This window comes from Biomphalaria glabrata, chromosome 8 (assembly GCF_947242115.1).
Source record: "Biomphalaria glabrata chromosome 8, xgBioGlab47.1, whole genome shotgun sequence".
Taxonomy (NCBI): domain Eukaryota; kingdom Metazoa; phylum Mollusca; class Gastropoda; family Planorbidae; genus Biomphalaria; species Biomphalaria glabrata.
In genome coordinates, this window is record NC_074718.1 from 22,633,704 (window position 1) to 22,650,409 (window position 16,706).

A 16,706-nucleotide genomic window follows, 5' to 3' on the forward strand; every position below is an offset into this window, starting at 1 on the left:
AATTCGCCTAGTTCTTGGTTGACTGGAAGTATAAGCCTTCTTGAAAAGTAGTTTGATCACTAGTGAATGGTCTGAGTTGCAGTCCGCACTATGGTATGAGCAGGTGTAGGTGACACTTTTCAGATCCATCCTTCGAGTGATGCAGAGGTCAAGCTGCTGCCACCTTTTTGAGCGTGGGTGCTGCCAAGAGACTTTAATGCGTTCCTTTCCAGAGAAGTATGTAGTTGTTACACACAGTGCGGACACGCCCTGCTGCCCACAAACCAAACCCTTAGCTATATATCAATAGCCGGACTGCCTTGTGTGTGTCCCTGCAAGGTCTAAGGCTAAGGGAGTAAACCCTAATAGAAAATCTGGTCTTGGAGCCCCGTAGGCGGGGGAACAGTAGTAAGACTACTGCTCTCTGGCAAACTCCTGCAGCCACCTGACCCCCAAAATGGGATGGCTTGCCATCCCTTTGGACCCGGTCAGTATGGAAGAGAGGCGTGTGCTGACGTGTGGACAGCCCAGCACTCGCAAATTTATCGTCCAGGCTTTCCCCCAGCAATGGAGAGGTCACTCCATCTCTGACAGTAATATCTTCTTTTGCTTTTTCGATGGATTGGGTTTTGGTCAGTTTCTCATCATTTTGCAGAAAGCATGAAAGGGTACTAATTTCTTTAGCAGCTTCCCGTATATGCAGTCCAGACTTTTGTAGTTTCTTCTGAACTATATTAATTGGGCGCAGGAGCTTTGACCAGAATTCAAGATAGGCAAAAAATTCTTAATTTTCTACTGCATGAAGAAGATTCTGTGCTAATATTATATGGTATTAAGTCATTGTTGGTTGTTTATGTTTTGTGCGAAAGCAAAAGGATTCAGAGCATACAAAAGTGGGAAAGATCCATATCTCATTATGCTCGAATATAGAAATACTCCGATAAGTAGACTGCCGTATTCACCATCACAACTGCTGACGAGTAGAAGACTCAGGGAATCATTCCAACTGATCCCAAACTATTGAAACCATCGGTAGCTCAAAATGCAGAGACATTACTCAACGAACGACAGATGAAAAGCAAAGTGAAATACGATGCAAAAGCTAGACTACCTAAAGATTATTCTGTCGGAGAGTTCGTCTATGTCAAACATGCCAGAAAGCAGTGGTCATAAAAAAACATTCAGCACCCAGATCTTAAATCACAAAGACAAACGATGGAAAAACATACAGAAGAAATCAACGCTTTTTGAATAAGAGTTTCGATGAAGACATCTCTGGGTACTATGATACCGATGAAGACAATGAACTGCAAACTATTGGAACAAACGAAACAGACAGTTATAGACCAATGTCTAGAGAACTTATTGTGCCAGTCAAGACAACCAGAGGTGGACGAATTGTTAAAGTTCCTAGTAGACAGGGCCGGCCTTAGGCCTCTGCAGCCTATGCGGTCGCAGTGGGACCCGCGCTTTCATAGGCCCCGCGCTAATTCTAAGTATTAAATTAAACCATTATAACGTAAATAAATTAACATGGTTTTCGCGATCTCCTGATTTTCCAGGACCTCCAGGAAATCTCATAAAAAGGCAAAATATGCGATATAGTCCTGAACTTTTTTTGAATTTATTCAGATCTCCTGAAGAATAGACCAAATTGACATTTTGGGGTGCCTATAAATAAAAAGTGGCATTGCGAGCTTTCATTTGATAAAAATTTATTGTAAAGACGAAAGTAGGCCTATTTTCAAATTCAAAAAAAATAATTTTGATATTATGCTTTTCCCTACACAGACTGGGTCCCGCGCGATCCGTTTCGCATAGGGCCCCTCAAATGCTAGGGCCGGCCCTGCTAGTAGATATCACTCTTAAGAACTTTAAAAGGAAGGGTGTGATAATAACTTCAAAAGGAAGGATGTGCTAATATGATATGATATTACGTCATTGTTTGTTGTTTATGTTTTGTGCGAAAGCAAAAGGATTAGATGGAAATAAAAAAGGGAGTTTCCATTGAATGGAGGAAAGATAAATAGAGGGGTAATAACTCGAGTGTGAAATTATAGACGCCAAACCCGAATAATGGACTATTTTAGCATTGTTAAGAATAACTCTTAGATCTGTTATACTCGATTCTGTAAATTTTGGTTCAAGGTTAAGTAGTGTAGCCACACAATTCTCGCCATTTAGATCTATTATTAGTAAAGGTAACAAGATAACTGGAATTCGCTGTATATCATGCAGTTTTATTCGTGGCAACAAAGTTTAAAATGTTAAACTAACTTTAAAAAAAACTTTGATCTCTGTAGGAAAAAATATTTTTAAAATGTCAACAAAGTCAACTTACTGATAGACCTAGATCTTAGGTTTAGTCTTTGTGATAAATTTCATCTATAAATGTTGAAAAAAAAAGACACCTGTTGACACTATTTGTCAATCAAATATATTAATTTATGTATTTACAAATTTATTTCGGACACCCATTTGGGGCCCCCCCCTAGGTGGGGGCCCGGGGGGATTTTAAAATTCTCCCCCCCATCCCCCCCTTAGTTACGCCACTGCAATAAGTTTATTAATTTTCGTAGCCTCTGACTTTCTCAATACGTATCAGTGTTAGTCTCTCCCATAGGCCACCCATCCCAAGTTTGTCATGTATCATTTAAAAAAAAAAGGTTGGTTGCAGACTTAATTAGTTTTAAATTTCCACATCAAAGCAAGTTTCCAACTGCTCGAGGCTACCACATCAAACACGTTTCACATTCACGATTTGTAGAAAGAAACAAGCAAACATAATATATGCCACAAACATAAAGCAATTAAAAGTTGAACAGTGGGGTTAGTACACCGAATAGTCTTCAGTTGAATACAAATGGAACTCAAAATCTAGTAGTTTGAGTAGAAAACAAATTGCACAATGTAAACTTTCTCTCCAGAACAAGAGTCTCTTCAACCAAAAAAGAAATGTTTAATTAAAATAGTTATTTGAAACAAAATAACTTGATAACGGCCATGAGAACTAAAAGGATCTACTTCCTTGGGTTATAGATCGACCTTCTCGGCTACCGGTCAAGTTCTAGTTAGCAAATTGTACTTTTATCCTTTTTTGTTTTGTGTGTGTTATGGGTCAGACAAGTAAGGCTCTCATAGAATTAAAGGTAAACAAATACACTGTTTAATTAACAGCATGAGTATGACAGCTGATAGCCGTGTATTGTATTTATGTGGTGTACAAGCTTTTACTTTATTAGTCCTAGTTCATTTGGTTTCTGGAGCACTTCTCGTTCGGTACAAGTGGCAACGGTCTATTTTGAACCTGTGTGAAGTACACGGCAACCAATCCAGCTGAAGACTCTAGTGAGCTGGAAACACATTCACTCCTACGACTTTTGGTTCACTAGAAACCTTTTTTGTTTTCTTCCACTTCTAATCTAGCTCAGCCATTGATCGAAATCTCATCCACATTTGTCCTTGACAAACAGATTTAAAACTTCATCTCACGTAACTAAACAGTCCATCTGGCCAGTCACTCACAAACAGAAGACACGGAAACACACCCACGCAGACACAAATCTAGTCTAAAGATGTACCGGATAGATTCTCGGGATGGGGCTTTTAGATCTGATCAATGCGAGCTAGGAAGAAAGAGATGTAGTTTAAATACTGTGTGGAAATCACAGAGCCTGACGATAGCCTCGCGTTGGTAGAAACTAGGAATCTATGCGGACAGCAGTTCAACTTTAAGAAGATGAGTTGAGTTGTATTAGTACTTTTATTGGAGTGCCTACTATAAGGATTCAGCATGTTGTGACTCTAGACGAAAATGTGATTTAAACCAAAACTAACCCAAATCTGCGAGTACGTAGATCTATATAGAAAAATGAAATAGAGCTATAGATTAAGAAACATCTCTACATCATAAATCTGGACTGTACAAATATTTGTCTTTTAGATAAACCACTTTGAAAGAAATGTCCCAAGAGAAAAGTAAACTAGAAATATGTTTGTATTTAAGTTGCAAAGATCAGTTCAGTAATATGCTTGTATGTAACAAACGTATTGTGCAAAGTGATTCCGGCATGAATACCATTTGGAATTACTAGGTTCAGTAAATATCAACTTTTGATACGCTTTGACTATGCATTTCTCTCGAGTATCCTATATAATTTATCAACAGACCAATCGCAGAAAAACATAATTCACAATTGGTTCGATACAACTGGACAATAATCAAATCTATTTATTGAATTCCATCTCGCTCATAAAAACTGTTATTGGTGCAAGAAAAAGTACATGTAACTAGTTCACCAAGACATGGCAACAAACTGTCAAGGCACTCGGAGAATACATTTTGCTGGTTAAGGTTTGGATCTTTCCTTGCAATGCTTTCTTCGGTAGTTCTAGCCATAGCCATTTGTTTTAGTGTCACTATATCAGTGTTCCCATTTTTCTGTTGCTGTATTTTCAGAGATATTTTTATACTCGCGTTCAAAAGATTCCGCAAACTGTATCTGGAGATCAGGGTGACACATCTTGCTTACATCCGATTGGGATCTGCTTGGTATGGTGGATTTTTTGGGGGAGAAGATTGATCTTACAACATACCAACAAATGCACAGATGGGTTGAACATTACTCTGAGCTCTACGCCACAACAAGCTCAGTCTCTGCCTAAGTCCTTAAGGCTATCATACAATTACCCACAATGAACGAGCTAGACGAAACACCCACCCTGTCAGAGCTCAACAAAGTCATAGACAACATTGCTGCCCGCAAAGCACCCGGATGCGATGGTATCCCCCCAGATCTTCTAAAACAAAACTACTCTAATCCAACCTCTACACGAACTGCTTTGCAAATGTTGGCAAGAAGGTGATGTGCCACAAGACCTGCGGGATGCTAAAATCATTACACTGTACAAGAACAAAGGTGACAGAAGCGACTGCAACAATTACAGGGGAATCTCCCTCTTAAGTATTGTAGGCAAAGTCTTTGCTCGAGTGATACTTCCCAGGCTACAAAAACTCGCTGATCGGGTCTATCCAGAATCACAATGCGGCTTTCGCTCAGGGAGATCCACGATTGACATGATTTTCTCCATCCGCCAACTCCAGGAAAAGTGCAGAGAACAAAGGATGCCTTTGCACATTGTGTTTATTGACCTGACAAAGGCCTTCGATCTAGTTAGCAGAGCTGGCCTCTTAAAAATTTTACAGATAATAGGCTGTCCACCCAAGCTACTAAATGTAATCATATCTTTCCACCAAAATATGATGGGTACAGTGCAAATCAACGGTGCCAGCTCTGAAAGTTTCAGTATAAACAGCGGAGTTAAACAAGGATGTGTCCTGGCCCCAACCCTCTTTGGAATACTATTTTCACTGCTAATCCACAACGCGTTTGACAAATCCACCGAAGGCATCTATCTCCATTCCAGATTTGATGGCAAACTCCTAAATATTGCCAGACTGAAGGCCAAAACTAAAATCAGAGCCACCCTCATAAGAGATATGCTATTCGCAGATGACGCAGCGGTAGTGGCACACACGCAAGAGGAACTTCAGTCACTAATGTCCCGCTTCTCTCAGGCCTGTAAAGAATATGGCTTGAATATTAGCATGAAGAAAACAAATGTTATTGAACCACCTGCTACAGCAAAACCCTCCATCCTCATAGACGATAACAAGCTGGACGCCGTAAACGAATTCTGCTATCTGGGATCCACAATTAAAGATGACCTGACTCTAGAAGAGGAGATAAAAAAACGCATAGGGAAGGCTGCCTCGACCTTGGCTAGACTCAGACCAAGAGTTTGGGAAAACCACAAGCTAACTACAGTGACCAAAATGGAAGTCTACAAGGCATGCATTATGAGTACACTGCTGTATGGCAGTAAATCATGAACCACCTACGCAAAGCAAGAGAGAAAACTGAACTCATTCCATTTGAGATGTCTCCGTGGGATCTTGAATGTCACATAGAAAGAAAAAGTGTGCAATACTGAGATCCTTGCGCGATCAGGTATTCCCAGCATCTTTACAGCCCTCAGACAACGCCGTTTGCGCTGGCTTGGACATTTTCGCCGGATGGAGGACAAGCGCATCCCGAAAGTCATCCTCTATGGTCAACTCGCGACTGGCACAAGAAAAACTGGTCGCCCCCACCTCCGTTACATAGATGTGATAAAACGTAGCCTCAAATCAGTGAACATCAATACTGACAATTGGGAAGACATAGCTCTAGACCGCAACAGGTGGAGAGAGACAGTGACCAAGAAAGCTATGGACAGTGAAAGTACATGGGTCTCAGCTCAGGAAGAAAAACGTACAATCCGAAAAACGGCCAGCTCCTCTACCACCGAAGCAAAAGGCACCTTAACCTGCGCTATCTGTGGACAGGAGTGTCTCTCCAAAATAGGGCTCCACAGCCACATGAGGAAGTGTGCTCTGAGATAAAACATAGTCGTTCTACGACTGAAGGAGGCCAATGGATATGAGCCAAAACCATAGCGCTATATTTCAAAATTCATAATAATTTAAAGAACAAGAAAACCATTAAAAATTCATTTTTTGTTTTTTTAAAATACCTCCATTATTAAACTTAAAAATAAAAATATATATATTGTTCAAACCGAGTATTACACGTAGAATGTTTCTGCCTCGGCCAGGGGACAATGCATACTTGTGCGATTATTTATTGGTATGTTTATTCTATAGACATCTGGATCTAACATACACTTCTGATTTAGAACTCTTAATATCTAGTCTACTTCTAGATCTAAAATCTAGTTTTAATCCATATTAGCTTTACGTAAAAAAATATAAGTAAAACTAAGATAATCTTTCAATAAACTTGAAGCAGCTTTAAATTTACTCTGTTATCCCATTATATCGGTACACTACAACATGCTTTTTTAAATTAATATTATACAATGATAGGCCTTTAAATCTAGACTCAGAAGACGATGTGCAAAATTTTCCTAAACATTAAGTTATTATACTCTTGAATCAATAATTTCCAACATTCGGAAATTCCCGATGTAGGCTCTAGTTATTCTAAGTCTAGTACTAAAGCCAAATTTACATTTATTTATTTTTTTACTTTAAACAATTATAACGGTCAAACTAGAGTTTTCCCAAAGTGGCCAACGAGCTGGTAATTCTTTTGTCAGGGATATACATCAACCGTTAAATTTCTAGGAACACAGTAAGAGCCATTTTTTAGGCTGGTTCCAGGTTCCATGAAAACTGACTTGAATAGAGGTATTGTTATAACAAAACAATTAACACCTAGCTGAACACAAGTATTGTATCGAGTTTTTATTTCATGCTTACCAAGTGCTCGATGCAGCGTCAAAGACAACATCAAGTCAATATGATTTATTGTTTTTGTTTAGCGCAGATTTGAATGCTTCTACCATCCTGAGTGCACAATGGTCCAATCACTTTTGTTTGAGGAGGTGGGAGGGGAGAGGTTTTCCGAGATGCTTTCAAAAGAAATGAATTGAGTCTGAACTCCAACTCGAGTTCTTAAGCCTCTTCGATGGTAGACTGGAACGTCAGCCACTAAGTTATTCAAGTAGGTCTACAAGGTTCTATAGTTAATCTATTGTTAGTTTACACAAGGTTTATCTCCCTTTAGCTTAGTGTATTTTCTACATAAGAACATTAATTAATTACAACTAATTAATTATCTAATTAGTTAATTTTGTAATTGATTAATAAGCTGTCGTCGACAATGAATAATTGAACAACGTCTCAAATAGTGCCGATAATGGGAAGTATGAGATGTACACGTTTCCACCCAGACAGAGTGAGATCCTTTGTAAGAAACGCTTCAAAGAAAATTCCCTCTGTTACACGTCAAAACCAATTAAAAGACTCTGGATAAGAAATGACCAAGTTTGGTTCTAGTAATGGATCGAGAGCTATTCTAATACAAAAACCCATTATGCGAATTAACAGTAAGACGACACGGAAAGCGATCCTGTCAAATGACACAGTATGGCCTACATATATAAATCAAGCCTGACATATAGGAAAATGACATTCTATGTCGGTGGAACTATTTGCTTATATTTGTGATGACTTCCTCTTCGGAGAGACTAATCTGAACATCTTGATGGACACGTAACTAGTCGTTCCGGCGCAGTGGAAGTCAAACTTCTTGTCTTTTTGTTAATGTCGTGCATTGCCTACCCCATCCCAGCATCAAGGAATCCATTACTAAAGCTTTCTCAAAGTCGACCAGGAGAAATTGTGACGAAAGTCAAGCCAAGTTTGTGGAAATACTATTCAAGACAAGACTAGCTCCAACAACTTATATATGAAAAATACTTTTTTTTTTAAACTCACTTATAATGATTGAAATTGCATCCATTATTTCAAATCAATTATGTAATCAATCATCCATTAGTTTGAATCAATCATGTACTCAATTATCCATTATTTTGAAACAATCATGTTATCAATCATATTGAGAAGATTTTGTGCTGCATTTTCAAAAGGTCTGTTCACGAGTGTTTTGCCATTTTAGTACTTATAAAAATAGAATGTTTTGTTAGTCTATTGTAAGTTTAAGATTTTTAACAAACTACCTATTTCTCTACCTTATTGTGACTATTGTTAGGGGTCGTCCGTGGCCGATTTAGTAAATTTTGCATATCAAACAAAATTAATAAATGAATGATTGATGCATGTGTAAGTGTTGTCATCGACTCTAAATAATTGTGCAGCAAAATTTCAATTTCGTCCAAGAACTGGAACAAAGAACGTGTACAAGCTTCTGACTAGACAAACTGATTTGATATAATATCGGTAATAACCAGATTAGAAATCTTGAGAGACCCAAACCGAGCTTTCTTGCAGTCTCCAACAATGGCGTCGTTTAGGGAAAAGAGTGCGAGGACCAGTGGCCACCACAATGTTTGCCAAGTTTTCTTCCTACCCTCTCCGAATACGTGACATTGTGAACATATCATTCAAAGCTTAATTAGCAGTGGCCAAGAGCTGTTAACTCCTCTGTATCTACAACAATAGTACAAGGCAATAGTACAAAAGACAATGGTATTTATCCAGTATGATACAAGTGGTGTACCCTACTGCTGCTGCCACGCGAGACTGGACATCGCAACTAATGATTGTAAGCCAGGTCGATTTGGTGGGCTATGTATTGGATAAGCTACGGTCATCTAAATGTCGGAAGAGACCTTGAACTCTTTATTTTGTAAACAAACACGCATCTCAGTAAGAAAAGAATATTCCAAAAAAAGTTCAAGGGAAAGGTAGAAAATAACGTCATCACTAAGAAAATAACGTCATCACTAAGAAAATAACGTCATCACTAAGAAAATAACGTCATCACTAAGAAATTAATTTTTTTTTGAAAACTATAAAAGGAAAGCGAGACAAGATATCGATGTGTTGTTGGCCCGCAGTAATCGATCATTATTCTTTGTTCACAGTTCATTGTTTAATATTGATAGCTGTAATGGAATTTTAACACTGTCTTTCTTTCAGTGCAACAACTCAAATTAAAATCGTGACAGATACTAGCAAACTATATAATGCACAGAAATAAAGTAGAAAACAAGGCGTATGTGTGGGTGTATGTCCCGTATAGAAATCAAAACCACTTGACCAATCTTGATAAATGTTCATTGGGTACTAACTGGAACCGTGCGGTATGTAAAGTAACCCTAAAACAAGCTAAAGTTGCCCAACTCTATGAAAGCATTACTTTTCATGTATCTAGGCCATGTTTACATGAGAGAAAATCGAAAGGATCTAGATCTAATTTAAGAACTACACTTTACAGAGATAGTTTTCTACTTTGACACATGAAAGTACAAAATATAGTCTATTGATTTCATTATTTAATCAAATTAATCTTCAAAAGTGTGTTTCAAAAGCATTTTGACATAAATGTGTTCTTTATATCTGCAAATGTAGATGTCCTGACGTACGTACTTTAGAATCGAAATAGACAGGTTAACATAAGACAATAGGGAAAGGTCACGCATGCGCTTGCACACAAACATCCTATGCCTAGGCCTAACTCTAACTCTTGATCTAATTCTAAGATGACATCTACTTTATACTTTAACACATGAACATAAAAATATAGTCCATTCATTTCATATTTAAATCAAATTACCCTTCAAATTTGTGTTTCTAAAGCATACATTTTACATACATTCGTTCGCCATGAGTGCAACTCTATTCTTGATATCGCGCGCTTCTAAATATAAAGCTATACACAAGCCATTGTGTTCATTAAGAAATTAGATTTATGTCGATTAGCTATTTTTAGCTCCGTTAATAATCTATATTATAAAGTAGAATGTGAGGGGTATGTATGTATGTATGTATGTATGTATGTATGTATGTTACTTATAGACATCAAAACCGCTTGACCAATCTTGATAAAACTAGGCAGGAATGTTCCTTGGGTACCAACTTAGACCGTAGTGTATGTATTGTAGCCCTAAAACAAACTTAAGACCCTCAAAAAAAATAAAGTTGTCCGACTCTATTACAGCTATAGTATTTTATGGATCTAGGCCATGTCTACAATGTTGACATGAGAAAAGATAGAAAGGATTTAGACCTAGATCTAATTTTAAGAAATACACTTTGCGCAGATAGTTTTTTACTTTGACACATGAAAATACAAAAGAAGATCCATTGATTTCATTATATAATAAAATTAACTTTCAATTTTGTGTTTCAAAAGCATTTTTTACATTAATTAGTTCCTTATATCTGTGACTACAGATTTCCTGACGAACATTCTTTCATTAGACAATTCCGTAATGAATCGCGTACTAAATATTAATTCGTTTAATTGTTTACTTTATAATCCCATCCCTAGATCTAAAACTCTAATTCAACTCTAAGATGATAAAACTTCTCTTCGCACAGATAGTTTTATACTTTAACACATAAACATATTAATTAAAGTCCATTCATTTCATATTTTGATCAAATAAACATTCAAATTTGGTTTTCTAAAGCTACATTCGTTTACGACAGCTGCGAAGCCGAGTTGAGATAGGCCTAGATCTATATTCATTCATGAATCGCGTACTAAAAAATATTTCGTTTAATTGTTTACTTTATAATCCCATCCCTAGATCTAAAACTCTAATCCAACTCTAAGATGATAAAACTTCTCTTCGCACAGATAGTTTTATACTTTAACTCATAAATATATTAATTAAAGTCCATTCATTTCATATTTTGATCAAATAAACATTCAAATATGGTTTTCTAAAGCTACATTCGCTTACGAAAGCTGCGAAGCCGAGTTGAGATAGGCCTAGATCTATATTCATTCACGAATCGCGTACTAAAAATTATTTCGTTTAATTGTTCACTTTATAATCCCTTTTATTTAACAAAGCTATCGCTCTTTTCGTTTTTAATAGATAAGAATGTATCGACTTCGGGTAAACCATTTTCGCAAAACTAATTTTATTTTCGTAGCGAAAGAGAAATAACGTGAAAGGATCATTAGCTACGTTTAACATACATCTAAATCCAATCCACTAGATTATTCAAAAGCAAATGTTTTAATTTTAAAAAATGGATTTAAGCCTATTAGTTATTTTTACATTGACACATTCGCTTTACTTATTACATTATTATTTCGTTTAATTGTTTACAAAACACTCTCAGTGACTATATCGACAGTAATGCGCAAATAAAGACCCGCGGGTCGCGGGTAACATATGTCTAGTATTATTATATTCATGAATTCATGCATTCGCTTTACTTATATATAACATCATTATTTTCTTGAATTGTTTCTATTGCACTATATCAGTGACTATATCAGCAATACTCAAGATCCGCGGGCAGTGGGTAATATCTGGCTAGTATTATTATAAAAACACTGCCAAGCAAATCAAGCAATTCCTCATACTAAAAGTGTTCAACAACAGCATGATGATTATTAGATTACTGATAAGCAGAATAGTGTTTTAAAGATTACAATTCGAGAAGAACGGTTAGTGTATACGAAACATGGACTGTACAAACTTAACCCACCACTACTCACAACGCCACCAGACACCGAAGTAGCAGAAAAGTGCTGCACTTAATCCCAGAGAAGATTGAAACAGACCGAACACGGAACACGGCGCCAACATAAATGGTAGCAACCAGGGCACATATCAGACTGAAGATGAGCGAACTCCATTCACCTCTCCACAGTTAGCCCAATACAACCAGGGCACATATCAGACTGAAGATGAGCGAACTCGGTTCACCTCTCCACTGTTAGCCCAATACAACCAGGGCACATATCAGACTGAAGATGAGCGAACTCCGTTCACCTCTCCACAGTTAGCCCAATACAATCAGGATGATATCTCCAGTCCAGACCTATCATGTGTTGCACTAACATCGGGTTGAGATTGAGTGTATAGCTGTATAGGTTGGTTTTTTCTTTGTTTGTTTGTTTGTTTTTTGTTATTTTATTACGTTGATAAATGTCTTTTAATATTTTTTTTTGGTCTGAAGGCCGATGGTTGTCTGCTCGTGAGGTATGCGCTCTGGACTGTCGACACCATGGTCCTGAGTTCGAAAGCTGCCATTCATGCTGGAGGTTTGGACTAGGTCTTAATAATCTCATTTCTGAAAAAACAAAATAAACTAAACAAGCCACATAAAGGGAAAAAAAAAGGGGGGGGCAGTATCATTGACAAATGATATTTTAGCTCAGTCTAACTAATACCCTGTCGGGTATTCCTAACACTTTGTCATTTTCTCAAACATTTACCTCTGATGATGCAACCCTAGCTAGGGATTTACAGGAGTGATGTAAGCTTCCACAGTGGGGTTTGTCAAGATTTTGCTGCATCCTAAGCTGCAGTAATCTGACATCTAGAGAGCACTATACATCTTTGTTAAAGAAAAGAAAGAAAAAAAAAACTAGCCAAACCAAACATGAAGAGAACATTGGTTGGCAGCAAGGGAACTAATTCAAAAACATAGCGACCAGTTTTAAATATGTTTTGAACAATGTGCTGGGTAGAGAGTAGTCTCCTAAGTGTCAATCTACCTTGAATTGATGGTAAATATGTTTCTCCCGTGCAAATGTCATATATCGATGATACACATGCTTCACCCCTGCGAACTCTATATGTTTCACCGGTGCAATGTCAATGTATGGATTGTAAATACATTTCACCCCTGCGAACTCTATATATTTCACCGGTGCATCGATGTAAATACATTTCACCGGTGCATCGATGTAAATACATTTCACCCCTGCAAAGTATCGAGTAAGAATATAAGTTTCACAACAAATAAACCAAGCAGTCACTTATGAACACAACAGCTAGAAATATGTTTTGAACTATTGATTCTTGAAACCTCTAGATCCACGCCTATTTCCCACAGTTCACTTACAAAATAAGAGCAACAACTCTGTCGGTCAACGCCTTACACTACCCTACGTTCACTTAGTAAGCATATCAAACACAGAACTAACTAAGCTTGGAAATACAGCTTTCTCTTTGACAATCTTCATTTACCTACTAGATCTTTTTTTAACAGCCTCATGAAATGTATCTGAAAACAGGATACAGAACTGCCTCAATGCAGTTATTAAATCAAATACATATACTCACGTACACACAGACACGCACACGCACACCTTAATACATGTTTATAGAAGCATGTGTCTACAGCTTGCACGAGTATAAATATTGAAGCTTACCTGATGTTAAGCCATCTCCTGCCACCGGCCCTGCACTTTGGGAATCCACTCTGGCGGATCTGGGAAACAGGGGCTTCACTGGAGACACCAGGTCACTCACTAAGGGCACCTCGCGCCTGACAGGCTGGCCACCTTCAGCAGTGTCACTGTGTATGTCAGGACGTACTCCGTCCACATTGCCAGACTGCTTGGTACACAGACTTTGACTGTCGCCGTTGAGGTGTCCTTGAAAGTCCTTACTGTTGTGCACAGGTTGGTGGTTAACCAATGAGAAATTCGTCGGACTAGATCCTATTGGAAGAATCAAAGTCAGATATTTAGTTGAATAATACAATTACAAATGATCATACTTTTACATCTAATTACTATTTTTTTAATTACATATAATCATAATTTTAAATCTAATTTTTTATTATTTAAATGAATACATATAATATTAAAATTCACGTTCAAAAATTATAAAATTAAAAAAAAAAACACCCTCACCCCCCCCCACACACACACACTACAAAAATCGGAAAAAATCCTAATAAGACTGAAATAGTCAACGACCGCGCAAATTTCGGCTCCGCTGTCGAAAACGTCTATTTCTCTAGCCATACGCTGCTGGGATTGTAAAGTTGCAGTTGTCAGAGACAAGTCGATAAAAAAGAAAAAACATAACAGAAAATGAATTGCTGAAGTGAAATGTTTCGCACAAGAGGACGTGATCACATGTGTTTTGACTAGCAATGTTACGTGTATTCAGTCATATAGACGAGAAACTCGTCTCCATCCTTACAAGCAAGGGTCTAGTAACTCAAACGCTCTTCCAAACGGTTGTGTACTGAGAAATGTAATCCCACGCGCTCAGAAAGTAATCAAGAGGAAGTTGAAGGCTAGCGGAGAGGACATTTGATCGAGTAACGAAATGAAAAACTATAATCAAGGCATGTGTATGTTTGTATGAATCTCTGATAATCTTGTAATTATGCTGTCATTAAACTCCGCTTTTTCTAACTATTGCATGGCATCACGTGTCTACAGTTTTACAGTGATTCTATTTGCAGTTTTATTGATCCTAATTGATACGTTATTATTACATGGACACTTTATGTTCAATGAAACACACATCTGAAATTGTCTAGTAGAGTTGTACTTTGAACTTTAAGGCCAACAAGAGCTCCCTTCCACCAGCCTGAAGTGGGTAGCGTGTTCTTCCTTCACACCACCCTGTCTGACGCGAGGAGGGGGGGTTTGAGACTCGGAGTTTGATTTTACGTTCACTTCCGGTGGACACGAACACTCCCGACTCGCGGACTCGCACCACTGAGACCCCCGTCATATTCCTTTGATTGACCAGGCTAACAGTGCGGGCATGCCAATTATCATTTATGTAACGACCCCTTGAGGGACGGCGCCTGGACGTGGAGAGCTCGCTGCGGGAGCTCTTTTACATCCCCGCACAGTGCAATGAGGATACTCTCGCAACCTCTTAGGCACTTGTTGTGCTACCTTTTGGCCTTGTCGTCCCCTCTCACGACCGTTTCCACCCGAGCGCCAAGATGAGGCAGGGCAGCGTGCCCGAGATGAAACACACAAGAACATTCCATAGCAACTCTCGGGACTCAACATGCTCTGTTTAAAAAAAAATGCTTATTTGGGCATTGCAAAGTCCGTCCTTTAGTAACTAGTTGGAACTCATAAATACATTTTAGGCTCTTTGGAATTCCTACAGGCTTTTAGGAACTCATTCAGACAATTAGGAACGCTTCAGGCTCTTTTTTATAATTCCTTCATACTGATTGGAGCTCACCCAGTCCTTTGGGACCTCATTCAGGCTAAATTCATTTAGATCCTAACGTGCGATTCAAGCGGAAAGTGAAACATGAATTCAACTGAAGATCATATAGCTGTAGAGGGGAGACAATACTGAAGTAAGACACACACAAAATGTGATGGTGTTGTTAACAAAACAATACCATTAAAAAAACTGAGTGCCCCAACATCTACAATAGACAAAGATAAGAGTATTTCTTGTCAATAGTGTACATGTCGCAAGGAACAAGAAACATCCAGAGATTAATTAGACTTCTAATGGCAAATAATCATACCTCTAAATCACAAAGCAGTTTTGAGGGGACAGTTGCAACCCAAGGTTTTGATTAAGTTTACATTTTCCGATCGCTCCAGGGGGAAACCAAGATCTTAGTGTCCACAACAAGGAAATCTAGAGACAATGTTGGGGGTGGAGGCTGTATGTGCGTAGTGTGTTAATCCAGATGGGAATAAAGGGACGGGCTACAGAACATTGCCAGATGTCTGATTTGCTATTCAAATACGTTATATTTCCATCAGACAATAATTTACTATCTGGCTTTTCTTTCTCCTACAAGATGGAAATAATGATTTGGAAAGGGGGGGGGGGGGTCAGACAACAAAGAAGGTGGGTGACAAGGTAATGGAGTTTTTGTCTAATGACAAGTGGTAAGTTTGGCTGTACAATATTAAAAACGTGAGCATTATAGGACGTAGTAGACGGAGTTTCAGTGTTGGATGAGTTCAGTGTTGGATGTGTTCAGTGTTGGATGAGTTTAGTATTGGATGAGTTCAGAATTGGATGAGTTCGGTGTTGGATGAGTTCAGAATTGGATGAGTTCGGTGTTGGATGAGTTCAGTGTTGGATGAGTTCAGAATTGGATGAGTTCGGTGTTGGATGAGTTCAGAATTGGATGAGTTCGGTGTTGGATGAGTTCAGAATTGGATGAGTTCAGTGTTGGATGAGTTCAGTGTTGGATGAGTTCAGTGTTGGATGAGTTCAGTGTTGGATGAGTTCAGTGTTGGATGAGTTCAGTGTTGGATGAGTTCAGTGTTGGATGAGTTCAGTGTTGGATGAGTTCAGTGTTGGATGAGTTCAGTGTTGGATGAGTTCAGTGTTGGATGAGTTCAGTGTTGGATGAGTTCAGTGTTGGATGAGTTCAGTGTTGGATAAGCACTTTCTCTACCATCAAGCTCTAAAGCTAATAAGATTCA

General features: G+C 38.2%; 1 protein-coding gene across 1 annotated transcript in view; it reads right to left on the reverse strand.

Moving 5' to 3' along the window:
* The window catches only part of LOC106054549 (gem-associated protein 5-like), a 199,569-nt gene that overhangs the window by 139,831 nt on the left and 43,032 nt on the right, over positions 1-16,706 (reverse strand). Inside the window, exon 17 of the mRNA XM_056038406.1 lies at positions 13,695-13,985. Within this exon, the coding sequence (XP_055894381.1) occupies positions 13,695-13,985 (291 nt within the window). The remainder of the gene's footprint in view (positions 1-13,694; positions 13,986-16,706) is intronic.